This window comes from Odocoileus virginianus, chromosome 26 (assembly GCF_023699985.2).
Source record: "Odocoileus virginianus isolate 20LAN1187 ecotype Illinois chromosome 26, Ovbor_1.2, whole genome shotgun sequence".
NCBI lineage: Eukaryota > Metazoa > Chordata > Mammalia > Artiodactyla > Cervidae > Odocoileus > Odocoileus virginianus.
The window spans coordinates 44184031-44210722 of record NC_069699.1 but is presented as its reverse complement, the minus strand read 5'-3'; the positions used below and the strand labels follow the sequence as shown (position 1 = coordinate 44210722).

Below are 26692 nucleotides of genomic sequence, written 5' to 3'. Positions count from 1 at the left end.
GTTTCCTGTGAGCTCATCTGGGCTTGGAACTCCCAGCGGGCCTGGCTGCTGCTCTGTGGCCATGTGGAGGAGCTGGGGGAGACGTCCCGGGGCCAAGGTGGTGTTGCCTATGCAGACAGGCATGTGTGGCGGGGGGATAGGGGTACATGTCTTAGTCTGCCTCTGTGCCATCTTATGTTCAGGGTGGAGCAAGGCTGTGTATATGTGGATATACGCGAGTGAGCATTCCTGCAGCCACGGTGGTGGAACTCCCCTCTATGGACCCTGGACCCTGAGCCAGTGTCTGGACAGGTGTATGAGTGTGCACCTGTGGGCTTGCACAGCTGAGCATCCTCCATGATGACAAACCAAAAGACCCTCAGGGTGACCCTCATGGTCACCTGTCATGACCATTGATTTGAGGAACTGTGAGGAGTGGGGGCATGTGGGGCCAACGTGTGCGGTATAAGAAGCAAATTCAGCATTATGTTTAATATTAAAATAGTTGTATAGTTGGGAAAAATTTAGTGTAAGAGTGCAGGCAACTTTCCAGGTAGGCAAGAGGCGCCTGAACCCAAGGGGCTTGGGTTCAGTAGTGTCAGGCGTGCCGATCTGGGTGGGGCTTTTCACTACCCTGGTCCCAGATGAAATGGGGACTTAATTAGTAGAATCCCAGCTTTAGGTTCTGCTTCATCCTCAGGATTTCAGTTTCCTGTAGGGAAAGTGGGGGTGATCATCTTGACCCTGGTTGTCTATTTGGGTGCTATGCCCCGTCGCTAAGTCGTGTTGGACTCTTTGTGCCTCCATGGTCTGTAGCTCACCAGGCTCCTCTGTCCATGGGATTTCCCAGGCAAGAGTACTGGAGTGGGTTGCCATTTCCTTCTCCGGGGGATCTTTCTGACCCAGGGATCGACTTGTGTTTCCTGTACTGTAGGTAGATTCTTTACCACTGAGCCATCAGGGAAGCCCTGTCTGCCTAGGTAGTTATGAGCAAACTCCAAGCTATGAAGACCGAGCGGGGCTGCAGGGGGCAAGGAGGATGGGGCGCTGCCTTCCCATCTGGGCTGCCACTGAGGTGCTGGAGCCCAGCGTATCCTCGGCACCTGGCCCCCCATAGCAGGTGCCCAGCCGCTGGCTATTAAAGGAGGCACTGAACGACTGACTCCAGATAAATAAGGTGGAAGTCACAGGCTCGCGTGTCTCCAGGGCCCAGGTAGGATTTGGAGAGAAGTGTAAGCAGGGCTTTGAACTAGAGTGAACTGGCAAGGGTGCCCAACCAAGGGGGCGGTGCCAGCCAGACATTGCCCAGTGGGCCTGATGTTACACCTTCCAGTTTCATCAGGGAAGTCACAAATGTCATCTTACGTAAAACTCAGTTTTAATGTTGGCAACTAGGACTAGTGCCTTTTAAGCACCATGTGGAAGCTCTGAGGGGAGTGGGAACCTGACCACCCTCCCCAGGCTGTGCCTGCCGCCTGCCTCAGGTCTTCTGTCTCCGCAGCCCCACTGCAGGTCCCAGCATGGCACCGTTCCTGCGCATCTCCTTCAACTCCTACGAGCTGGGCTCCCTGAAGGCCGCGGATGAGGCAAGCCAGCCCTTCTGTGCTGTGAAGATGAAGGAGGCTCTCAGCACAGGTAGGGCTGGAGGCTGGACCCCACCCATTTTGCAGTCATTGGCAACAGGGAATTGCCAGTGGGGCAGGGAATTCAGAGCCAGGAGGCAACAGCAATGGAAGGAACTGTGTCTTGTTCTCCTAGAACGTTTGAGGGATCCTTCTCTTCCTTGTCCTCATCTCCCTGCCCAGCTCACCTGGCAGTGCAGGGCAGTAGAGACTACCCACTGCCTATAGGCCCTCCTGCACTGGCTACATGGAACCTTCTCTGGGGCCCAGAGCTTCTGGTTCCTCCCCATTGGTTGTTTTGCCAAGAATGGGCTCCTTGCAGGAGCTCCATGTGTCCATCTGTGCCAGGCCCTGTGCTGGGAACAGAGGACACTGTCATGCTCCAAGGCTGACCAGGCTCTGCCCTCATGGGGCTCACAGTGAGGTGGGGGAGCCAGACAGTGAATCTTGTAATAGGGAAATCCAGACGAGGTACCATCCCAGGCTGCAGTCAGGAAGGGCTTCCTGGAAGAAGCAGACATCTCACATCATTCCTGCTTGCTTCTGTCCTTGCCTGGTGAACCCTGGCTCATCCTTTAGATCTCAGCTAAGCTGTCTCTTCCTTTAGGAAGGCTTCCCTGACCCTTAGGCTGAGGCAGGCCACCTGACCATGGGTAGGTCTAGACCCACTGACATTACTCTCTTCAGTCTTTTCACAGCTGTGATTTAATATTCACTTGAGGGGTGAACTGATTCATGTCTCTGCCTAGAACTGGGGCTCTAGGACAGGCACATGACATGTCCAGTATCATGGCTGGTGTGTGGGAGCCCGCAGCAGTATTCACTGAGTGAATGCATAAGTGAAGGCGACACCTAAGAGGGGCTGGAGGAAGAGGGTCACAGGAAAAGGAAATAGCAAGAACAAAGGCCCAGGGTGGAACCTAGTGGGGGCGCCCTCAGGGAACGGCCAGCGTTTCTGTGTTCTGGAATAGATCATGAGTGAGATGGTGAGGCGTGCAGAGCCCAGTCGTGAGGGCTGAGGCATGGCGACCCGGGCCCTCGGGGAGAGAGCAGGCAGATTCCGCAGGATGCAAGGCCACGGGGAGGTCAGGGAGGGAGGGGCGGAGGGGCCCTCGCCCGACCTCGCCTGCCGGCCTACTGCAGAGCGCGGGAAGACGCTGGTGCAGAAGAAACCCACCATGTACCCCGAGTGGAGGTCCACGTTCGACGCCCACGTCTACGAGGGCCGCGTCATCCAGGTTGTGCTAATGCGGGCCGCCGAGGAGCCGCTGTCCGAGGCGACAGTGGGTGTGTCCGTGCTGGCCGAGCGCTGCAAGAAGAACAATGGCAAGGCTGAGTTCTGGGTGAGGAGCGCAGCCACGGGCGCACAACATGGATGGGCAAAGGGAGCAGGGAGGGCCAAGGGCACCCCAGGCTCCACCCACCAACAACCTGGGTTTGAATCCTGGTCCTGGGAGTCATCAGATCCTTAGCTTCTCTGAGTCCGTTTCTAAATCTGTAAAAGGAGAAGCTGCTAAAGAGACCTACCTTGGGGTCGGTTGTTCCAAGGAATGAAAAGCTGAGGGTGAAGGGCTTACTGCAGCACCTGGCCCCCAGGCAGCTCTCAAGAGAGCCCTCCTGGTGTTGTGGCTGACTTTTTCCCTTTTAATTTTGCAAAGGCAGAATGTACAGAGTTAAACATCTCAAGCTGTCCAAAAGGGCAGCTCCTGGCTCCAACACCAGGCCCCAGTCCCCGCTTCCCAGAGGCCCCCATTGTTCCCAGTTCTGTTTGGAATCTTCGCAGATATTCCAGGCCCAGGCAGGCACTGGGGAACACCAGTTACGATCTTCCACAGCAAAGGAGTGGGGAGCAGGATCATAGCCTGCCACTCACCTGCCCAAACCTGGACTTTGCACCCACATGTGGCCGTGTGTCCCTTGTGGCCACAGGATACCCATGCTGGCAGAGCATCCCTACCCCCTGGGGTTACATGTGGTCCTGCAGCCAAGATGCACACCCCCAGGAAAGACCCTGTGACCATGGAGACTCTGCTCAGCCTCCAGTGAGGGGTGAAGGAACTGGCCAGGACAGAGGTTGACCTGGGGCTGCACCCAGTCTTGAATAATCAGGCAGAGACACCTCGTGTGTCTGTCCAGTACCCCAGCGGACACAGTTGGGCTCCAGGCCCCAGGTCTGGGGAAGCTGAGGGCCCTGTCCTGAGGACCAGCCAGTCTGTGTGAGGAGACTGGCCACAGAGAGAGAACCAGCAGCCTGTTTCAGTGCGCGTGTGCCTATGTCTATCTGGGGGGGCGGGGAGGGGTACCTACATTCTAAGATCCTCGTGAAGGGGGTGGCCGGGGTTGAGGGTGGGGAGTTTCCCTTCCCGCTCTGTTCCCAGGGCCAAGTGGCCACGCTGGGTGTGGGCTGGATCCTTTCACTTCCCCAAATGTAATAATACCCCAGGATGAGGGTGGGGGCGGGGCTCAGGGGTGGGGCCCTGCCCACTCTGGGCAGACAGGTGGCCGGCCGGAGGCCAGGACTCCCTGGGCCTTGAGGGACCAACCATGGGGGCGGGTTCTGAGTCTGGCTTGGCCCAGGCCCGCCCTCATTGACTCCCCCACCCTCACCCCTGCAGCTGGACTTGCAACCCCAGGCCAAGGTGTTGATGTCAGTGCAGTATTTCCTGGAAGACGTAGGTAAGACCCTCCCTACCTGGGCTGGGGATGGAGGTTCAGAGGCCAGAATGGAGGTTTAGGGAAGCACCTTCCATCAGCGGTCTGGCTGGGACTGCCCTGGGAGGGACTGAAAGGGTGAGGCCCCTCCCAAGGGCCAGGGTTGACTTCTTTGCTCACCGGCCCCCAGATTGCAAGCAGTCTATGCGGGGTGAAGACGAGGCCAAGTTCCCAACAATGAACCGCCGTGGAGCTATCAAACAGGCCAAAATTCACTATATCAGGAACCACGAGTTCATCGCCACCTTCTTTGGGCAGCCCACGTTCTGCTCCGTGTGCAGAGAGTTTGTTTGGTGAGATTGGTTGTGCCCACCGGGGTGGGGCAGCGGGGAAGGAGGGCCCCCATCCCTGGCCTTTCCCACACTCACCCAGACTGGGCCACTTGCCTTTCAGGGGTCTCAACAAGCAAGGCTACAAGTGCAGGCGTAAGTGTCTCCACCGCCCGGTGTGTATGCGTGCATTCACAGCAAAGTCTGTGTCCCTGTGTTGGGATGGTGTGTCTGCATGAAGCCTGTGTGTGTGTTTGCGTGTGTGGTGTACCAGGCGGGTGGGCGTGTGTGGATGGTAACTGCATCAGTGAGTGCCAGAGCTGGAGTATCTCTTCCCAGCGTTTCCTGTTCAGTGATGTCACATTGGTGGCCTGAAAGAGGCCCCAGTGGAGTACACACACAGAACCTGCCAGCACTGCACATCAGGGCTCTTTCCCCCCCGAGAGGCTATCAAAGCTTTGCCAGTGCATCCCTGGCTACGCATGTGCCCCTCTTTAGACCTGTGTGCATCTGGGTACACACGTAACCAGCACACCATGACGGTGCGTGCACAAGGTGGTGTGGGCCACTGGTGGTGAGCAGAGACTCTGGAGCCAGCCTGCCTGGGTCTGAACCCCAGCTCTGCCACTTCCTTGCTGTCAGACCTTAGGTACAGTTACTTAACCTCTCTGTGCCTCAGTTTCTTCATCTGTGAAATGGGGATAGTAGAGTCATTGTGAAGACCAAATGGGATAAAATACGTAAAGTTGTGTTCTAAGTGTGAGTGGTGCACTGTAAGCATCCTGTGTAAGAAGTCTTGTCCTTCCTACCCTGCTGTGTATGTGTGCCCGAGGGTCTCTGGGTAGGGGTGCATCTGTGTGTGGGGAGGGGGGCAGGCAGGGTTAGAGGGTGAGAGAGCTTAGGAGCTGTGTGCCATCCTGGGCCACAACAAGGACTCCCCTGCCTCCAGTTCGCAGTGCCAGCCCACCCCATCCTTCCCTACTCCCTGCCCACCAAGACTCCTTGAGCCTTCCCTAATCTCTGAGGACTCCCCACCCCAGATCAGCCTGTCCTCCTTGCCTCATCCTTCCCAGGCTCCTCCCACAGGGACTGGCGGGAGGAGAGAAAAATCAAGCTCTGGGGCTGAGGCCTCTGTGGAGTGAGGGTGTGGGTGGTCAGGGAGAACAGTGGCTTTGTGTAGAGGGCAGGACTGGGCCGGCGGGCGCCAGCTCACAGACTCTGCCCCTCCTGGGCCTTCCCGTCCCCCTTCTGGGCCTGTGCCTCCTCAAGAATGTAATGCTGCCATCCACAAGAAATGCATCGACAAGATCATCGGCCGGTGTACAGGCACTGCAGCCAACAGTCGGGACACCATAGTGAGGCTGGGCCCAGGGCAGGGGTCGGGGGGTGGCGGGGATCCGAGCTGTCCCCACCCCTTCCCTGTCGGGTCTCCCTTCCTCCCTGTTTCCCTTCATCCTTCCTTCTCCTGGGTTGACCCCTGGGATCCCTGGATTTCCCATTCCCTATGGGGCCCTCTTGGGAAATCTACCATGTGTGGGGTTGGGTTGGGGAGAGTTAGGGGGCAAGGAAGGGGCTGGAGCTGGCATGTGAGCTTTGACCTGTGACCCTGCATCCCAGTTCCAGAAAGAACGTTTCAACATCGACATGCCGCACCGGTTCAAGGTTTATAACTACATGAGCCCCACCTTCTGTGACCACTGTGGCAGCCTGCTCTGGGGGCTGGTGAAGCAGGGATTAAAGTGTGAAGGTGCATGCGGCGGGGGCGGGGGTGGGAGGGGTGGGAACCATGACCAGCTAAGGTTGCCTTTGCTGCCTCACTTGGGGAATCTCACGTGGGTGAGGCCTCCTGGCCTCTCCCCACTGGCCCAACCGACTACCTTTACTGCTGTGAGACCATCAGAAGGTGGCCCCACCGCTCTAAGCTCCATGTCTTCCTTTATAAAATGGGACTTAGCGTCAAGTTGGCCCCAGTCACTTAGAAGAACGGTGCTGAAGGTGCTCAGTTGGAGGGGCCTGTCTCAGCAGCTTAAAACACGCTCCTCGCTGGCCCTCTCCTGACCTCCAGCTTCACTGTAGCAAGAGGCCTCTGGAGGAAAAGGGACTTCTCTAGTTTGTCCCAGACATTTGTTTTTTATTTTTTAAGTAAGAAAAGATTTGTGGTGATGATTTCAGACACATCTTTTTCTAAAGGCAGGAAACCCAGCAGACCTTGCCCTCCTTTCTCCTCTGTCCCTCCCCGCCCTACTGGCTGCCAGCCTGGGCCAGAGCCCTGATGGTCTGCTTCTCTGCCCACCACAGACTGTGGCATGAACGTGCATCACAAGTGCCAGACGAAAGTAGCCAACCTCTGTGGCATCAACCAGAAGCTCTTGGCCGAGGCCTTGAACCAAGTTAGCCAGGTGGGCAGGCACTGTGGGGAGCTTGGACAGAGGGCCTTGGGGTTGGGGACCAGTCCAGGCTCATGCTCACTCCTGGGGGGTGAACTGCAGTGAGGGGCATTTACACCTAAGACCCCACTTCTGAAAGATCCATTTCAAGGTCTGGTCGTTAGAAAGTGGTGGGCTTGTTCTCCTAAGATATTAGTTATTCAAGCAGTGCTCTGAGGGTGAACCTGGAGGACTGCAAGTTTGGAACTCTTGGAACTAAAGCCTTTATATGTTTATATTTTGTGTGTGTGTGTGGGTATGTGGGTGAAGCTTGAAGGATGTCACAAAACTTTAAAATTGTAGAATCTATCACAAGTGAAGGAAAACAACAACAACAACAAAAAACAAGTCTAGGTTCTATTAAGTGGTTGGGTGGGTAGGATTCAGTTTCCAAAACTTTTGTTTGTAACCAGTGCCTTTCAGACCTCCGAGGCATCTCTGTGCTAGAAGTGTGTGTAAGTGTGTCTCTGTGTGTACTCTCTTGCACATGTGTACATGCACATGCACCACCTAGGTGTCCTGGGCTCTGCCCCTCGCTGTCCCCCATTGGTATTGAGGGTGGAGTTATGGATGGTTGGGGTCCTCCCTCTGGGTTGGGAGTTCTGACCATGCTATGACCTCTGGGTGCCTTCCCCACAACCCCCACCCCCTCCTCCAGAGATCTTTAAAGAAGGAACCAGAGACCCAAGAAACTGTTGGGATCTACCAGAATTTTGAGAAAAAGCCAGGAATCTCTGGAGATGATGTCGCAGGTAAAGCTATGCCCATGCCTTCCAAGAAAACCCCTCCCCTCCCCCGCCAGCATGGGACCCTGTCTCCCCGCACAGTCGAACGCGCCTGTAAAGGAGGCCGCTCCGTTGGGAGGGATCCAGCAGGGCAGGGCCACCCTCTGGGCCTCCAGGCAGAGACCAGAGTCGGAAGCGGCTATGTCTCAGCAGAAACTGGGACCTATGGCAAGATCTGGGAGAGCAGCACCAGGTGCAGCATTGACAACTTCACCTTCATCAAGGTCCTGGGCAAAGGCAGCTTCGGGAAGGTGAGAGCCCCGTGGCCCCGGGGCAGGCAGCCTGAGCCGCCTGAGCCCACAATCCCGGGGACGCCTGCTTCCCACCCTCTCTGTCTGCTTCCCGGTGGGGTGAGGCCATGCACCCTGGACTTGGTTCTGGCCCTCCCCTGCTCAGCACCCCTGTTACATCCATCAGGTGCTGCTCGCAGAGCTGAAGGGCAAAAAGGAATTCTTCGCCATCAAGGCTCTCAAGAAAGACGTGGTCTTGATCGATGACGACGTGGAGTGCACCATGGTGGAGAAGCGGGTGCTGGCGCTCGCCGGGGATCATCCATTTCTCACCCACCTCTTCTGCACCTTCCAGACCAAGGTGCCTGGCCCATCCTCTGTCAGTGCCCCTGGCCCACAGCCCTCCTCAGTTGCTCAGCTCAGGGCCGCATCTCCCATTGAGACTCGCCAGAACAGGGCCCCTTCTTCCTCAGATCACCTAAGGCAGAGCTGAGTTCCCCTGTCCTCAGACGTTTCCCGGCAGGGCCATTCTTCCCCCCGCAGGTCGCCCAGGGCAGAGTTGTTCCCTGCTTCCTGTTAGGGCCTGCCCCTGGTGATCCTGTCAGGGTGCCTGCCTTTGCTTTCTGTCCCTCTGCTCACCATCCTCCCGCCCCCCCACCCCCACCGCAGGACCACCTGTTCTTTGTGATGGAGTTCCTCAATGGGGGTGACCTGATGTACCACATCCAGGACAAAGGCCGCTTCGAGCTCTCCCGTGCCACGTATGCGAGGCCCCATGGGGGGAAGAGCCCTCTGCCCATCTGCCTTCCACTCCTTCTCCTCGCCCCCTGGAGAAGCTAGCCTGGGCTGGAGCTGGGGTTGGAGAGACTTGGGGTGGCCAGGGCCATCCCCCGCCCAGTGTGGGAAGCCAGAGGTGGTGGGTGAGCTGTGGCTGGGGACCCAATCTGGTCATATGCCAGATCCTGTCCCCTCCTTGGGCCTCAGCCAGGTGGGTGATCTTGTTCAATGCAGGACCCAGGTGAGTGGCCCTTAAACCTGCATGCACTGCTAAACTGTGTGTGTGCACATAGGCATATCTGTATAAACGCATACACTCTTAGGACAGAGAATGGTCTCCTTTGGAGCTTTTTCCTTCTTAATTTTTTTTCCTGCCTTGGCTACCAGCCCCTACTTGCCCTACACAAGATGTACTTGATGAGGCCCAGGTTGTCTGTGAAGTTATGTGCAGCATTTCTTGTCCCTGGGGGGACAGAAGAAGACCTAGGGAGAAGCAGGGGCTGCTCACAGAAATCTCAGGACACTGTATGTGTGTGTGTGTGTGTTGTCTCATCCAGGTTTTATGCGGCTGAGATAGTCTGTGGACTACAGTTTCTGCACCAGAAAGGGATCATTTACAGGTGCGGGGATCGGGAGATGGGGGTTGTTTAGGAGGGGAGACCCCAACCCCATCATATCCTCTGAAGTGCTCTGAATGGGGCCCGGTCCAGCTGTGGCCCCATCTCTGCATGGAGTTGGTCTTTTAGTTGGGTATTTGCCTAAACCACCTACTCCATTGCTAGAATTCCTTGTGGCCCCTTAGCTGAGGCTGGCACAGCTCCAGGGACTGGGAACTCCCCAAGCATATTCAGTGCCAGGCAAGGAGCGCAGCACTGACTGGTATGGTGTCTCCCTTGCTATGGAGTCTCCCTCTAAAGCCCCATCCGAGCACTCTGAACTTCCACCCATAGGGACTGGTTTCATAAATTCTCACCCAACAAATGACAGTCCTATCCTGCCGTTCATATATATCTATGCCAAAGGATGAGGCCGGACTCTGCTGTTGTGGGATGATGCCACGGGATGTCATCAAGTGGAAAACCAATCCATGGGACAGTGTGTGCTGAGTACTAGGGTCCAGGCTTTAAAAAGTGGTGTGAGATGCACATTATAACATGCAGTCCATGCCTAGACTCACTCAAGGGAAGTAGGATGGTGTGTGTCGAACACACAGTAGTCAGCTTGCAGGAAGCACTTGTATTTAGCACTTCTTTGCCCTCCTCTTCCTCATTCCCCCATCCCTGTGGGAGAATGCTAGACTAACAGTGGGGACATGGGAGGGAGCTGCCTGGAGGAGGGGAGTGGGCCCTAACGGCTCGTCCTCCTGCCCTTTCCCCTCAGGGACCTCAAGCTGGACAATGTGTTGCTGGACCACACCGGCCACATCAAGATTGCCGACTTCGGCATGTGCAAGGAGAACATGTCCGGGGACAAACAGGCCAGCACCTTCTGCGGCACCCCTGACTACATCGCCCCCGAGGTGAGCGGCACCCTCCCAGCCCCGGCCAACACCTTGCCTTCACAGGGCGGGTGTGACTGGTGATGTCTGAGCCGCAACTGGGAGGCTGAGGAGATCCGGCTGGGGCTTGTATTCCGGGGCCCCCTCAGCTCTGATACTTCGTCTGCTCCAGATCCTGCAGGGCCTGAAATACTCGTTCTCCGTGGACTGGTGGTCCTTCGGAGTCCTTCTGTACGAGATGCTTATTGGTCAATCCCCCTTCCATGGTGATGATGAGGACGAACTCTTCGAGTCCATCCGGGTTGACTCACCGTACTATCCTCGCTGGATCACCAGGGAGTCCAAGGACATCCTGGAGAAGGTGGGAGGCCCTGGGCGGGACTGGCCGGGGTGGGGGCTGGCAGATACCAGGTCTTGGGAGTGCCAGAAGCCCCCTGTCTCAGGGATGGTGGCCTCGCTGATGCTCTGGTCCTCACCCACCCAGGGGAGTCACCCTCCTGCTGCGATCCCAGGACCTCCTGTCTGGGTTCCCTGCGCTGAGTCAGTCTGGCATGGAAGTGACAAGCTTGGGGTCAAGAGATAGACGGACCCTAGGCTAAACTCTGAGTCTGTCTCCTTATCTACAAAAGGAGGCTAGGAGAGAATCTTTCTCACAGACTTCTGGTGGGGGGGAAACATAAATGTGTGATGCTCAGGCCTGTGCCAGGCAGGCGGTAAACACCCAGTAAATGACCACTGCTTTTACTCACAAATCCCACTAGCCGAGAGTCCCAGCAGCCCCCATCCATGCAGACTTGGGAGCAGAGACCAGAGAGGACTCCTCCACCCCAGAGGCTCTGGGGTGTGATGCCGGGCTGGGCCAGACTGGCCCGGGTACCCATGGGCCTGCTTGGGGGTTTTTTGAGGAACCCGTTTCCTGCAGCCCTTGGGTGCTAACCAGGTTCCTTTGCTGGGTTGCAGCTGCTTGAACGGGACATAAACAAGAGGCTGGGAGTGACAGGGAACATCAAAATCCACCCCTTCTTCAAGACCATCAACTGGGTTCTGCTGGAGAAACGTGCAGTGGAGCCACCCTTCAAGCCCAAAGTGGTACGTGATCCCACTCCAGTGGGGGCTGCCACTCCACATTGCCCCCTACTGCCCTCCTGGGTGGGCTCTTCCTGCTTTCCCCTTCCTCCCTTCTGCATCATTTACATGCTCTCCGCCTCTCCCTTCTTCGGATGAATCCGCTTTCCCAACCCTTCTGGCAGGCTGAGTCACAGCCTCTACCCCTCTGTTCTCATGGTCTCTCCTCAGTCAGTCAGTCATTCAACAAACATTTGGCAACAGTGGATCCAGCAGCCTTTACCATACATTCTCTTGTATTTATTTATTTATGGTTACACAGTCTTTGTTGCGTCACACAGGCTTTCTCTAGTTGCAGCAATGGGGGGCTGTTCTTTGTTGTGGTGCGTGGCCTTTTCATAGTGGTGGCTTCTCTCTGAGAAGCACAGGCTCCAGGCACACAGACCTCAGTAGTTGTGTGCACAGGCTTAGTTGCTCTGAGGCACTGTGGAATCTTCCCAGACTAGGGATTGAACCCGTGTCCCCTGCCTTGGCAGGTGGATTTTTATCCACTGCACCACCAGGGAAGTCCAACCATACATTCTTTAACACCCACTGTGTGCACGGGAGTATGCTTTGGTAATCAGTTAAGGCCTCCCTCCCTCCATCTACTCATCCACCCATTCAATCCATTTTGCCATAAATATTGAAAATGCTGAGTGCCTTCTGAGTGCAGAGCACTGAGCTGGGCTGCATGCACAGCCGAGTGGGAGGCCCAGCCCCAGAACTGGAGGACCCCAGCTCCTCAGAGAGATGAGAGCTTGCCTGCCGGTGATCATTTATGATAAAAGACATCAGTATGAGAGATGTCACAAGGCTACACACGATCAGTTGCCATGAGGAGGATCTGGAGGCAGGAGCCAGGATCCAGAGTTTGGAGTAGGTCTGAGAGGAAATGGGATGTGGGCAGGGCTGAGGAGGCCCGGCCAGGCTGGGGCCAGATGCTTTCCAGGGAAAGCAGGGTTGCTGTACATAACAGCCTAGAATCTAGAGAAGCCGCAAGGAGCAAGCAGGAGAGCAGAGGCAGGCTGGGCTTCTCGGAAGTTGGACACCAAGGCCCCTCTCTGATCACAGCTCTCCCCTCCCTTCTTTTTTCTCTCCTTTCCTTCTCCTCGCTTCTTGAGGACACTGTTCCCACCTAGCAGCCTGTGTAACATGCTACAGTGTTTGTGTCTTAAAACCGCAGAGAACTCCCCCAACTCCAGGGCCCTCAAACTCGCCGCCTCCTGCACTGGGCACATTACTACCAGGCAAGGCAGGAATATCCCACAGCCTGCATTTAGTGTCATGCTTTTGATAGAAAGAGGGATGGACTGATTTTAAACAACACCAGGCATATGTGCTAATCAGCAGCAATCCCTCTCGGAGGGAAGAGGTGATGAGCTGGCCAGGGGGTTTCAGCACCAAGAGTGGACAGACCTGCCAGGAAACTGGCCCAAACTGCTCTGCTCTGTCAGTTTTTCAAAGAAGCCAGGAACCTGGATTTTTCTTTTTTTCTTTTTTGGCTGCACCACACAGCACATGGGATCTTACTTTCCCAACCAGGGATTGAACCCATGGTTTTGGGAAGTCCCAAAAACTTGATTTTGATGTCATATTGCCTAATTTAAAAATATTGGCTCAGGAATTTCCTGGCAGTCCAATGGTTAGGACTCTTGAGCTTTCACTGCCTAGGGCCCAGGCTCAATCCCTGGCTAGGGCACTAAGATCCCACAAGCCAAAAAAAAAAAAAAAAAAAAAAATTGTCTCAAATGCTATTAAAACTAATGGCTAGTCAAAATGGTTGTACCTGCAACTCAGTTTGGCCTGAGGGCCACCAGCTTGAGACCTCTTTCTATCACACTTTCACTGTACCCTGAGAAGCTGAGTTGGCAGACTTTTCCTGTGAACAGCCTGATAGAAAATATTGTTGGCTTTGCAGGCCAGATAGTCTCAAAGTGGCCATGGATGTTGCCATAGACACAGCAGCATATCAGTTAATAGGCATGGTTGTGTACTAATAAAACTTTATTTATGGATGCTGAGCCACTGACTTTCATTTAATTTTCACATGTCATGAAATTTTACTCTCCTTTTGTTTTTTTCCCTAAACATTTAAAAATGCAAAATCCAGTCTGAGCTTGTGGGACCTACAGAAACAGGTGGTGGGAGGGGTTTGACCCAGGGCTGTATTGCCTGCTTGGGCAAATGCCCACCTTTCCTCCTCCAGGCCCCCTGCTGGCTTCCCTCAGCCCTTGGGTAACAGCATCCCCCTTCCAGCAGAGAGGCTCCCTTTTCTGTTCTCAATAAGGATGGCTCTGCCTGGCCTAGCCCAGCAGGGATTCTGGCCCCAGGGGTGGGTCCCTGGAACCTCAGGAACCTACGCCCTTTGAGTCCTGCTTACACACCCCTGCCCTCTGCTTGCAGAAGTCACCCGGAGACTACAGCAACTTCGACCAGGAGTTCCTGAATGAGAAGCCGCGCCTCTCCTACAGCGACAAGAACCTCATCGACTCCATGGACCAAACAGCATTTGCTGGCTTCTCCTTCGTGAACCCCAAATTTGAGAGGCTCCTGGAAAACTGAGTTTCCCGAACGTGTGCCCCAAAAACCCATCCCAGCCTGGGAGCCTGGGTCAGCCAGCACTGCCTGCCGGCCCGCAGCGCAGGTGGGGCCCACACTTCATCGGCACCTGCCTGCCCCCCACGATAAGCAACCGTGCAGTTGTCGTGATTTCTGCTGCTGCCCGCCCCCCATGTCCCCCAGAGGGGCCTCAGCTCCTGTCCAGCTGGGCTTTCATGGTACTTCCTCTGTGAATTGTGTGTGAATTTGCTTTTCCTCTGCCCTCAGAGGGAAATTGTAAATCCTGTGTTTCATGACTTGAATGTAGTTATCTATTGAAAATATATATATTATATATATATTATATATATATATATATATGCACATACATATATATATATATAGGCTGTATATATTGCTCAGTAGAGAAGAAATGTGGGGGACTGGTGATATGTTGATCTTTTAAAATATATATATTATATATATATGACACACACCCTCCCGACCTCCTACCCCCTCTCCAGAAGAAAAAGGAGCACAAACAACCACCAGGTGCTTTGATTTGTCTGTCTAAATAAACACCAAGTGGTACCAACCTGGCTGATGGGACACATTTGTCCCAGGAAGCTGGTGGCTGCTGCTCCCACTTCCGGCAGCTGTCTTGGATGCTAAACCTAGCTGTTAACTGCAGATGCAGAACCCCTGGGCTTTCATGCAAATGTGTTTGTATTTATGGGTTTCCTCTGGCTCCAGAGCTGGGGGCCAAAAGCAGAAAACTTTTCTGGGTGGCTGTGGGAGCCCCAGTTGTCTCTTTGGGGTGATGGGACCAGCTGCAGAAAGTCCATCTCAGAAGAATGAGGGGCAAGCGTGGAAGAGCAGGACAGTGCAAGGGCCAGCCAGAAGACATGAGCAAAGGTGGCGAGGCCAGCCTAGACTGGAGAGGAGAAGAGGGGAGAGGAAGGAAATACAGCTCAGACTTCAGGCAGATGTAGATTCAATTCGCAGAGGAGCCAAAAGATGTGTCTTTTCAGATGTCATTTAATCATACAAAATCTCCGTTTCCTCATCTGTACAATGGGCCTGAGTTATTCAGTGTAACTCCTCAAGTTTGTCCCCACCCTTGCCACAGAGGAGTCTGTGTCTGAGTTCTAGAATCTGTTCCCCAGGAGCCCTGGGGACAGGGAGGGGAGCCAGGTAGGTGAAAAAAGGGAGAAAATGCCGAGTGGCTCGGTTGGGGTCGAGAGCCTTGCCCCAGTGTGCCCTCGTGCAGCCAGGAAACGGGGGGTGGCCGCTGCCCCCGAGCCTGCAGGCCTGTGTCCCCACCACCTCAGTGGTCTGCTCTCGGCTTCCTGTTTCTTCCCGTCTGTCTCTCTTGGGGCACAGGCCTTGGGGAGGGCCCGCCCGCCCTCTAGCCCTTCAGGTCCAGCCCCCGCAGCCCTGGTCCCTGGTGGTAGGTGAGGTGCCCCCAGAGCCTGATTGACCCTGGCAGCCAAGCAGCTGGCTTCCAGCAAGTTCATTTTTCTGAGCTGAGGTACAAGTTTCCACAGCTGGAGAGGAGTCGGATGTGGAGGGGGGCTGGTGCTGGCCAGGGGAGGGGGCTGGGGGGTGTCAAACCTTCCCCGGAGAGACCAAGCGTCCCTTCCCCTCTCCCCCCGCCTGGCATCTTCTCAGGAAACGCTTGAATCCCTGCTGTGCGTCCAGAAGTGGGGCTTTGTCCCCTTGGGCTCACAGTCAGGTCGGGGAGACATCAGGTGACAGGGGCTGTGCTGGGGCACGCTGGGGCTATGAGAGCCCAGAGAAGGAGCCTAGGGACCCCTGCTGCCCAGGCCCCAGACAGCCTTGGGTTGGTCCAGAGTGGGTTTAGAACAGAAATAAGTTGGTGTGTGAATTCAGAGCCTCCCACCATCTTTCTGGAGCTCCAAGGTGGGGCCGTGCACCCAGACCTCATTTCCTCCAGCGTGGGCTGGGGGAATAAGTAGTTTTTCAGCCAGAGGCAGTGGAGGGTGGCAGGAAGAATGGGAGTGTGTGTTTAGTCCGCCACCCACACACTGTAACCGCCATGAGTTTCTTCGGTGGGCCTCAGTTCCTCATCTGTAAAATGGCACTATTACTCCCTGCTGCCTCGTGGAGATCCTGGCTCTGAGGGACCCCTTGGAGACTGATGCTGAGTACCCTGTGGTCCTGGGCGAAGCCTAGGAGACAGAAGAGCAAGCTACCGGAGATGCTGCAAAACTGCCTGGAAAGCCGTGCAGCTCCAGACCTGTTCCCAGAGTTGGGTAGGCATCAGGCCTGCCTGGCGGCCCAAGAAATGCCTATAATGGCTGGGCCCAGAGTCACACTTTCACTGGGATCGGGGGCCTGGAAACAGGCAGACAGCCCTCCACTTGTCAAGTAGTTTTGCTGGCAGAGCAGCAAGCTCCAGTCCCACCTCAAATGTGTAGCAGGCCTCACACTCGTGCCGAGCAGACTAACACAGATGCAGGAGGTCCTGGGGGCAGGGGCAGGAGCAGGGCTCTGTCACGTGCCCCTGGTTTCAAACCCTGCAGGTCCCTAGTTGTGTGACCTCAGTATGTGACGGCCTCCTGGAGCTTCAGTCTCTTCTGTAAAGCGGGGATAGAGGCAGACCGTGTTTGGCTGCGCTTCACTTTAGTGCACTCTGTGACATCATGTTCTTTACAAACGTAAGGTCTGCGGCAACCGTGCGTGGAGCAAGTCCATCAGTGCTGTTTCTCCAATGGCAGTCGCTCACTTTGTGTTTCTGTGTCACATTTTGGTGATGTTCTGGATATTTCAGATATTTTTAGATAATTATTATATCTGTTATGGTGATCAGTGATCTCTGATGGTACTATCGTAATTGTTTTGCAGTACCACAAACTGCACCCATATAAGAACTTAACCTGTAATGCTATGTGTGTTCTGACTGCTCCACTGACTGGCTGTTCCTCCATCTCTCTTCCTTTCCTTGGCCTCCCTATTCTCTGAGACACAACGGTATTGTGTTGTGTTGTTGTTGTTGTTTTTTAACATATTTTCTTTTAAAAAAATATTATTTATTTTTGGCTGCGCTGGGTCTTGGTTGCAACACTCAGGATGTTTTTTTGCATTGCACGAGCTCAGTAGCTGTAGCATGCAGGCTTCATTGCCCCAAGGTACGTGGGATCTTAGTTCTCTGACCAGGGATCAAACCCATGTCCTCTGCATCGGATGGCAGATTCTTAACCACTGGACCACCAGGAAAGTCCCAAGACACAACAGTTTTGAAATTAGTCCAATTAACAACCCTTCAGTCACTTCTAAATGTTCAAGTGAAAGGAGAGAGTCACACATTCCTTTAAATCCAAAGCTAGAAGTGATTAAGCTCAGTGAGGAAGGCATGTGGAAAGCTGAGACAGGCTGAAAGTTAGGCCTCTGGCCAGTTAGCCAAGTTGGCAATGGAAAGGAGTTCTTGAAGGAAATTAAAAGTGTTAATCCCGTGACTGTACAAATGATAAAGTGAAACAGTCTTACTGCTGATGTGGAGAAAGTGTCAATGGTCTGGAAAGAACATCGAACTAGCCATAGCATTCCTTTAAGCCAAAGCCTAATCTTTAGTAAAGTGGAGTTGCTCAGTCGTGTCCGACTCTTTGAGAACCCATGAACTGTAACCTACCAGGCTCCTCTGTCCATGGGATTTTCCAGGCAATAGTACTGGAGTGGGCTGCCATTTCCTTCTCCAGGGGATCTTCCTGACCCTGGGATCCAACCTGGGTCTCCCGCATTGTAGATAGATGCTTTACCATCTGAGTCACCAGGGAAGTCCAATCTAGAGTAAGGCCCTGAAAAAAAAGTGAAAGTGTTAGTTGCTTCCCTTGTGACTCAGCTGGTAAAGAATCCTTCTGCAATGCAGGAGGCCTGGGTTTGATCCCTGGGTTGGAAAGATCCATCAGAGAAGGGAAAGGCTACCCACTCCAGGATTCTGGTCTGAAGAATTCCATGGAATGTATAGTCCATGCGGTTGCAAAGAGTCAGACATGACAGCGACTTTCACAGTCAGTCGCTCAGTCATGTCTGATTCTTTGGGACTCCATAGACTGTAGCCTGCCTGGCTCCTCTGCCCATGGGATTCTCCAGTCTCCTGCATTGCAGGCAGATTCTTTACCGTCTGAGCTGCCAGGGGAACCCAGAGTAAGGTCCTGTCTTCAGATCTGTGAAGGCTGAAAGAGGTGAGCAAGCTGCAGAAGAAAAGTTTGAAACTAGCAGAGGTTGGTTTACGAGGTTTCAGGAAAGAACTTTCTCCAAAGAAGTGCAAGGAGAAGTAGCAAGTGCTGCTGTAGAAGCTGCAAGTTATCCAGAAGAGCCAACCAAGATAATTACTGAAAGTGATTACATTGAACAACTGATTTTCATTGTAGATAAAACAGCCTTATCTTGGAAGAAAATCCCATCGAGAACATTCATAGCTAGAGAGAAGTCATTGGCTGGCCTCAAAGCTTCAAAGGACAAGCTGCCTCTCTTGTTAGGGGCTATTGCAGCTGGTGAGATTAAGCCAAAGCCAGTGCTCATTTACATTTACAAAAATCCTAGGGCCCGTAAGAATAATGCTAAATCTACTCTGCCTGTACTTTGTAAATGGAACAATAAAGCTTGGATGATAGCACATCTATTTACAACATGGTTTACTGAACATTTCTAAGCATATTGTTGAAACCTACTGCTCAGAAAAAAAGATTCCTTTCAAAATATTACTGCTTATTGACGATGTACCTAGTCACTCAAGACTTCTGATAGATATGTATGAGATTGATGTTGCTTTCATTCCCACTGAAACAACATCCCACCTATGAACCAAAGAGTAATTTTGACTTTCAAGTCTTATCTTATTAAAAATTACCTTTCAGGGACTTCCCTGGTGGTACAGAGGATAAGAATCCACCTGCCAACGCAGGGGACACAGGTTCAATCCCTGGTCCAGGAAGATTCCACAAGCCATGGAGCAACTAAGCCCATATGCCACAATTACTGAGTCCGTGTGCTCCGACTACTGAAGCCCGTGTACCTGGAGCCGGTGCTCCACAACAAGAGAAGTGACTGCAGTGGGAAGCCTGTACACCTCAATGAAAGAGAAGCCCCTGCACACTGCAACTAAGCAACAAGGACCCAGCACAACCAAAATAAAATTTAAAGGGGAAAAAGAAATGTCTTTCATAAGGCTATAGCTGCCACAGATAGTGATTCCTCTGATGGATCTGAAAATTGAAAACCTGCCAGGAAAGATTTACCATTCTAGATGCCATGTGATCCATGGGAAGAGGTCAGAAAACATCAACATTAACAGGAGTTTGGAAGAATTTGATTCCAACCCTCATGGATGACTTTGAGTGGTTCAGGGTTTCCCTGGAGGAAGTCATTGCAAATGTGGAAATCACAGAAGCCCCAGAAGTAGAGCCTGAACACATACCTGAATTGCTGCAATCTCATGACAGAACTTTAAACAAACAAGGAATTACTTCTTATGGAAAAGCAAAAAAGTGGTTTCTTGGAACAGAATCTACTCCTGGTGAGGATGCTGTGAAGATTGTTGAAAGGATTTAGAATGATATTACATAAACAAAGTTGATAAAGCAGTGGCAGGGCTTGAGAGAACCGACTCCAAGTTTGCAAGAAGTTCTACTGTGAGTAAAATGCTATCAAACAGCACTGTGTACTATAGAAAAACTGCTCATGAACGGAAGAGTCATTTGATACAGCAAACTTCATTGCTGTCTTATTGTAAGAAATTGCCACTAGGGCCACCCTGACAGCATGCTGGCCACCAGTACCATGACGATCTGGACTTCGGAGCACGACTTTGACCACCCGTGGGAAACTGTTACAACAGTTGCAGTTCAAACCCTTTGAACCTGAGTGTGGTTGGAGTTGATGTACTGGACAGACACATAGATCCCTCTGGAAAGTTGCACAGCCATAGACTTCTCAGCACAGAGTGGGGACTGCCTTCCATTGTGAAATCTATTATTGGTGCAACAAGAACCAAAGCATCTGTGCAAGAATATTCTGTAGTGGATCCTGTAGAGAACACAAAGGAATTTAAATCTACAAATATTTCACTTACAAATATGGTTTGAATAGATGGGAGACTTACATACAAACCACATCCTCAAGACTCAGAAAAACTATTTTGACTCACAAAGCCATAATTACTGTGAAAGGAGTCAGTCTCAGCCATTACCTTGAAGGGCTGATGGCAAGTAGGATGTCATCAAATGCTAATAAAGGCCGAGAAGCAATGGAGTGGGTAATGCATAAATTAAATGCTGAAATTGAGGAACTGACAGCTTCAGCAAGAGGAAGCATATGGACACCCATGGCAGTAGCAGCAGCATTTGGGGAGAAATGATAATGGAAGTTGATACACAGCACCCAGTTCCCCAGCTCTACAAGCTGGCAGTATATTGTTACTTAAAAAATACAACTATTTTAGGTAGAAATTTTTTTTAAATAAGTTGAAGAAAAGCTATGTGACTTCATTAAAGCAAAGAGGTGCAGGGTTTCTAAATAAAAGGGATCAGCTGAAAAAAAAAATTGCCACAGCTTCCTCAGTCTTCAAGCTGCCAACACCTTGATCTGTCAGTGACCATCAACATTGAGGCAAGACCCTCCACCAGCAAAAAGATTATGAGTTGCTGAAGGCTCAGATGATGGCTAGCGTTTTTTAGCAATAAAATACTATATAAGTGAGGTATATACGTTTTTAAATTTTTAAATTATTTTGTTATTATTTTACTTTTTGGCCTTGAAACATGGCATGTGGGATCTTACTTCCACAACAAGGGATAGAACCCATGCCCCCTGTAGTGGAAGTGTGGAGTCTTAACCACTGGACCACCACTGTACACTTTTTTCAGACTGAATGTTATTGCATACTTAATAGGCTACAGTATAATCTAAACACAACTTTTATGTGCACTGGGAAGCCAAAAACTTTGTGTGACTCATGCTTTATTTTGGTGTCCTGGAACCAAACTTGTAGTATTGCCAAGTTATGCCTGGTAACTATGATGCTGCTTGTGGACTAGGATGATTCTATAAGTGCATCGCATGGGCTCCAGACACAGTAGATGCTTAGTAAAGAGCAGCCTCTGTGACCCCATCCCCTCAAGGGGATGAAAGTTGCTTAGGACAGCAGCCTGTCAGTTGCACATTGGAACCCCTGGAACTTCTGACCAGACTGCAAGAGGACACCTTGGCAGTTTCCATTAAAACCTAAAATGCACCCACCCCATGACTCAGCTGTCCCCCCTCCCAAGCAGTTACCCAAAGGAGACTCACCTAGAGGCCCTAGGAAACTGATCAGGATCCCCACCACCTCATGGATTAATTGGGGAAAACTGGAAGCAAGCAGCACCCTCAACAGCTAGGGGTGGGTGGGGTGGTGGTTAAATACTTCCCTGATGTGGAAAGTGGTGCAGGACAAAGGGATCGAGACAAGCAAGTTAGAGAACCATAATTTCAGAGTGATTCCAGTCTGTGGTTGCATGTGCCAGCTTATGTGGTCACCCAAAAGTGAAGGATGAATGAATGGGCTGCGCAGATCACAATCCCTTCATGGCAGTGGCTCTCACAGTCAGCATGCAACGCATCCTGATAAGATACATCCTTTATGCCAGATTCTAACCAACAGGTATCAGCCCTGACTGTGCACTGGAACGTGATGCAGAGGCTGCCATGGGTCTAGTTGTAGGTGATCTCTGGAGGGGACCCCACATCAGTATTGCTAAATCGCCCCACAATCTAATGGGCACCAGGACTGAGAGTCACTTGGTTGAGATTCAGGAATCTACATTTTGCCCAGTCATCCTGTTGGAGCAGGGAGATACTGCTGTGAGCCGGCCACACCCTGGAAGGCAAAGTCACCAACCAGTACCATCCAGCCCCTGTGTGAGGAAGGTTCCACTGCTGGACCCTGGCACCCCTGCGGGAGCGCCCACCATAGGCAGAAGATTGGTGGGTCAAAGAGGCACAGGGGAGGGAGCCTGCAGCAGCTGGGGTGGCTATAGTGCCCTCTGGTGGGAGGCAGGCTCTCAGGCCCAGGGAGGACCATTTTGTGCTAGACACATATTCAGTGCTATAGCCCACCTACTATCATTACTCTCTGAGGAAATATTCCAGCAACAAGGTGCTTGAGGACCATTTTGCAGAGAGTCAGAGATGGGGAGATTACACATCTAGATAGCTCCACTGGCATAGAGGGTCTCCGGACTGCCCCAAACCTCAACCCCATTCCCTAGCATCCATCACCCAATTAGAATCCCATTTCCTCCCATTTATTCCTTACTAAGGTGTGAATGACTGATATGAGTTCCCTTGCCCTGGCTCTGGGGACACAGTAAAGAGTAGGTAAAAACAGGGGGTGGCTGCCAGTTCTGCTCTGTGGCATTAGCAGCAGCAGGTGACCAAACCCCAGGAACTCAGCAATCAATGTCTTCCAGGTGGCAGGTGGCATTGGTCCACTGCCCCAGCTGAGGGTTGGGACCTGGCTCAAGAGCAAGACAGCTGTAGCCAGCCACAGCCCATTGGAAACTTGCCATCAATAGTATCGGCAAAACCCCTCTGAGCCATTTCCTGGGTTTAAATCATGATCTGAGAAAAAATTAAGCGAATTAGATGCATTTTGCATCAATGACAAGTTAAAAAGTAACTCACTTCACAAAATGCTTGCATTCTATTAAAAATGGGTCTAGTTAGCTTAACTGTTCTTGAGTACTCTGGAAACAAGGTATGTTTTTTTTAAAGGAAAAAAAAAAAAAAGATTGAAACCCTGGCTCAAGTTTGTAATAGCTGGATAGCAGATGCCCCTGTTTATATTGGACCCATACTCAGACTCAGCCTAGCAAGGGACAGGAAGTGGAGGTGCTGATGACAAACTTTGAGATGGAGACTTGGAGTCAGATCTGGTTCTATGCCTGCCTGCCCCATGCTCCGCTGTTACTTGGCCTCTCTGAACCTCAGTTTCCTCCCCTGTCATTGTGCATAATCATACCTGCTTTATAGGGTTGTTATGAGGCCAAAGCTTGGAAAATTCTTCTTGCAGCCCAGCACCCAGTGAATGCTCAGGAAATCTAAGAATATTGTTCTTAACTCCATGAACGTCTTCCATGTTTCCAAGCATGTCTGCCTCACAACAGTGCTGTAAGTACAAGGCATGGCTGGGCCCAGGCTAGTATTCAGGAATCTTATAGAAAGGTGACACAATTTTCCTGGATGGGAGTGGAGTGAAGAGCCCTGGATTTTGAGTCAGGAGTGGTTTCCAACAGGGTCCATCCCTTCCTCCCTCACCTTGGGCTTTGGGCCATCAGCCAGCTCTACAGTAGGAAAATGAGAGTCTAAAACTGACATGAGTGGCAGGTAGGTTTCATGAGGTTTTAAATTATGACAAAGAAAATTAGAATGTCAAATACCCCCAGTTCTTGGCACAAACTAAAACCAAATGACATGAAAGGTAGTAATTCCCACTGTCACAAAATTCCATTGAAAGCTGCCACAGCAGCAGGAAGAGTGACCGATGCCTGGAGGGCACCCCTTCTCCACCTCCTCTTGTTTCATCTCAGGGCCACATGAAAACCTTCCCCTTGACCCTCATGACCTTCCCCAGCATGTTTCTGAGGCAGAGCTGGAGTCTCCTGGGGGCCCCCACATAGCATCTGAGATGCAGACATACACAGGTTTGGTTGATGTTTCTTGAACAGCTACTAAGGTCAGATCCTGCACCGGAGGCTTCTTTAATACATTTGTGGTCAGGACTCTGAAATGAAGGCTGGACTCATCAGTTCACTCTGTGAGCATTTAGTAAGTGCTGACTGTATATCAGGGATTCTGCAGGATGGTGGAAAACTGTGCAAATGAGGAACAGATTCGTGGTTTCCTGGGGGAGGCAGGTCTGTAAGTAATTACAATACTAGGGAGGGTGGGGGTCAGGGTGACCGCTGGGGCTGTGGGTGTACAGAGGAGGTGCCTGCTCTTCCTGCGAAGGCAGCAGGGACTGGGAAGACCTCCTGGAAGAGGAGACGTTTAATCCTGAGGTCCAAAGAAAGAGTCGGTCTGGTTGTTGGACCAGCAACACTTTTAAAGTCTACTGATATATGGAGAAGGAAATGGCAACCCACTCCAGTATTCATGCCCAGAAAATCCCACGGACCAAGGAGCCTAGGGGGCTACAGTCCATGGGGTCTCAAAGACTCGGACTCGACTGAGCAACTTCAGCTCAGCTGGCTCTAGCATCTCCATCCCAGGTTGGGGAGGCAGGACTAGTGAGTGAAGAAACAAAGTAACACTCCATTTGCTTGTGGGAGTGGAGTAAGCCAGGGAAAGAACCTCCTTCTTCACTCAAAGAAGCCACTTTGAGATGAGAACTACATGCTTTCTAGCTGTGGCAGAGTATCTGGCAAACAAACAGAAAACATAAATAGACTCATGGAGACAGATAATAAACCAGTGGTCTCTGGATGGAAGCAGGTAGAGGGTTGGGCAAAAGAGATGAAGAAGATTAAGAGGAACAAGCTTCCAGCTCTAAAGGAAGTAAGACCTGGGGATATAGTGTACAGTATAGGGAATACAATCAGTAATACTATAATAACTTTGCATGGTGACAGATGGTAACTAGATTTATCATGGTGACCATTTTGTAAGGTATAAAAATATCCAACCACTATTCTATATACCTGAAACTAACATAGTATTTTAAGTCATTTATACTTCAATTAAAAATTTTTTTAAAATGTAAAAAAATAAATAAAATCTGCTAATATGAAGTATTGCAGAGATGTGAAGCTGTGGGTCCCTGTTAGCAAGGAGTGGGAATGAAATTGGCCGCCTTCCTCCAGAAGGCAACTTGACACCTTTGGGGACTGCTGAAGATCCAGCCTTCTTCTAGCTGGAGAAAGTCTTGGTCGCAGTATTGATGGCCACACAGGCAAGATTTTCCCTGGGCACGTTGTAAAGTGCAAAGTTGGAAACAACTGAATGTCCACACAGAAGACTAAATGGAGAAATGGAAGTGAGTTCACGCGGTGGGTGTGGCTCATCTTCCTTCGAAGTGGACAGAGCTGCCAGCTTCAACGCTGATAGAGCCTCAAGCCCACGTTAAGGGGAAATGTGGAAGGACACGTGTGGGGTGATTAAACGGGAAAGCGCAGAGCTGTACAACCTCAGGAAAACAAGCTTTTGTGTGAAGCACCCAGACCCCCAGGGGCCGGGGTGCTGGCTCCTCTGAAATAGGTGGGGGAGGCCTAGACTCCAGAGGCTACCTAAGGGCTGGGCTTTTCTGTCTGTAAGGCTTTACCTCACTAAAAACATCTGAGGCATGTACAAAAAACCCATTAAAGGTTCACAGAGCTTAGTGGAGGATCTGCAGATGCTCCTTTTATTCTCTGTGCTTCACGCTCAAAATGTTTCATAATTTTTTAAAGTTTTTTTTTTTTTTTTTTAAGAGAACAGGTAGGTGTTCTGTTTCTTGACCTGACTGCTGGTTACCCAGCTGTCCCTTTCGCATCACTTTTTTACGCTGTACATTTGCACTTTTCTTTACAGAGGTGATAATTCACAGTTTTTTAAAAGTTAAAAAGAATGAGTAGGTGACAGGCTGGGTTTGGGGAAGCCGTCCAAGGCAGAGGAACTAGCAGGGCAAAGGCCTGGGTGCAGGCAGGGCCCTGGGAGCCCCAGCCCGAGGCTGAGTGGGGTGCCCTGAGCACAGCCCTGCACCCAGCCCTGGGCCGCGGGTGGCCTGTCTCTCTGCACTGGGGGACCGACAGGGCTGATTCCTGCGCGAGGCTGGATAGAAAGTGAGGGCTCCAGCAGGGGCGCAGGCTGGAGTGAGAGGATGGGCTTGATGAAGTGGTTTAAGCCCCTCCTGGCATGGTAGTGGTGGGTGTGAGGTCCCCAGGTGGGGCTTATCTTGATGCTGGTGTTTCTCATTGGAGGCAGTAGCTGAGCTAATGCAAGAACTCGTGGCCAGGGTTTGGCGGCTTGACGGGCTGCAGAAAGAGGGCTGAGGACCCTGGACACAGTAGCAGCGGCCCCCGAGGTTCTGCTGATGGCCACCTGCACCAGCTCGGTAGGCTTTTCTGCGGCTTTGGGAAGGTTTCAGCAGACACAGAACGGGCGAGAGTGATGGGCTAGTTGAGTTTTTCCCAAGGGAAGCCAGAAACAAGCTCACGAGTTGTTTTTAAAACTCTCTGGCGTTCTTTCTGCATCGGCGATAGGAAATCGGGCTCTGTGGGGCTGGTGTTCCCAGTGGGGTGCTGGGCCTGCCCAGCGATGGAGGGGCACAGTCAGTGCAAATGGGGCTGATTTATCTGACAAGCCATCTTCTTAAGAAAGCTCTTAAAGAAAAGGGTAGCACGTTGCCCCTGGTAACTTCCTCATTTCCTCTGCATTCTTCCAGAGGGAACCAGCAGCTGGTTTTGGTGTGTGGACCGTTTCTCTGTACCATAGGCGACCCTGAACATCGCCTAGGCAATTGTTTTGTATGTTTTTTTTTTTTTTAAGTTTTATTAAAGTATAGAGGAGATAGAGAAAGCTTCTGACATAGGCATCAGAAGGGGGCAAAAGAGTACCCTGTTTTGCATGTTTTTAAATGCCATTATAAATAGAGTCCCTGCACAGAGGATCCTTCTGCCCCCCGATTTCCCCTCTAACCCCCCCACCCACGCATACTTTTAAAATTGACCTTTACTAAGCCCTTGTAGTTCAAGTGTATTTCCTTCCTTCTT

General features: G+C 51.8%; 1 protein-coding gene, 1 long non-coding RNA gene and 1 pseudogene across 5 annotated transcripts; 2 read left to right on the top strand and 1 right to left on the bottom strand.

Moving 5' to 3' along the window:
• Window positions 1-455: 455 nt before the first annotated feature.
• On the bottom strand, window positions 456-4027 carry LOC139031265 (uncharacterized). 3 transcript variants are annotated; one of them, XR_011483740.1, is made up of 4 exons: window positions 3909-4027; window positions 3033-3096; window positions 2779-2910; window positions 456-691 (listed from the first exon to the last, which is right to left on the bottom strand). It is a non-coding gene; the product is annotated as an uncharacterized lncRNA (long non-coding RNA). The 3 variants fall into 3 exon arrangements; XR_011483739.1 differs by lacking the exon at window positions 456-691 and adding an exon at window positions 1336-2105; XR_011483738.1 differs by lacking the exon at window positions 456-691 and adding an exon at window positions 1336-1584 and having other exon boundaries at window positions 3909-4024.
• On the top strand, window positions 1500-14538 carry PRKCD (protein kinase C delta). Of its 2 annotated transcripts, none has more exons than XM_070455929.1 (17): window positions 1500-1614; window positions 2745-2944; window positions 4217-4277; window positions 4444-4606; window positions 4707-4738; window positions 5852-5937; window positions 6200-6329; window positions 6881-6981; window positions 7667-7760; window positions 7947-8044; window positions 8211-8384; window positions 8693-8784; window positions 9358-9420; window positions 10181-10319; window positions 10471-10659; window positions 11259-11387; window positions 13809-14538. In XM_070455929.1, the coding sequence occupies exons 1-17, from the start codon at window positions 1500-1502 to the stop codon at window positions 13965-13967; spliced, it is 2025 nt and encodes a 674-aa protein (XP_070312030.1). In that variant the 3' UTR covers window positions 13968-14538. The 2 variants fall into 2 exon arrangements, with proteins under 2 accessions (XP_070312030.1, XP_070312029.1); XM_070455928.1 differs by having other exon boundaries at window positions 7944-8044.
• Window positions 14539-14627: 89 nt separating this feature from the next.
• Window positions 14628-20667, top strand: LOC139031264 (PRELI domain containing protein 3B pseudogene; annotated as a pseudogene).
• The last annotated feature ends 6025 nt before the right edge of the window (window positions 20668-26692 follow it).

Excerpts from the sequence above, each read along its gene's own strand:
- PRKCD (XM_070455928.1), top strand. The coding sequence starts at position 1,500 with ATGGCACCGTTCCTGCGCATCTCCTTCAACTCCTACGAGCTGGGCTCC. Across the intron at positions 5,938-6,199 it reads CCAACAGTCGGGACACCATA|TTCCAGAAAGAACGTTTCAA; the intron begins GTGAGGCTGGGC and ends CCTGCATCCCAG. Across the intron at positions 8,785-9,357 it reads TTCGAGCTCTCCCGTGCCAC|GTTTTATGCGGCTGAGATAG; the intron begins GTATGCGAGGCC and ends TGTCTCATCCAG.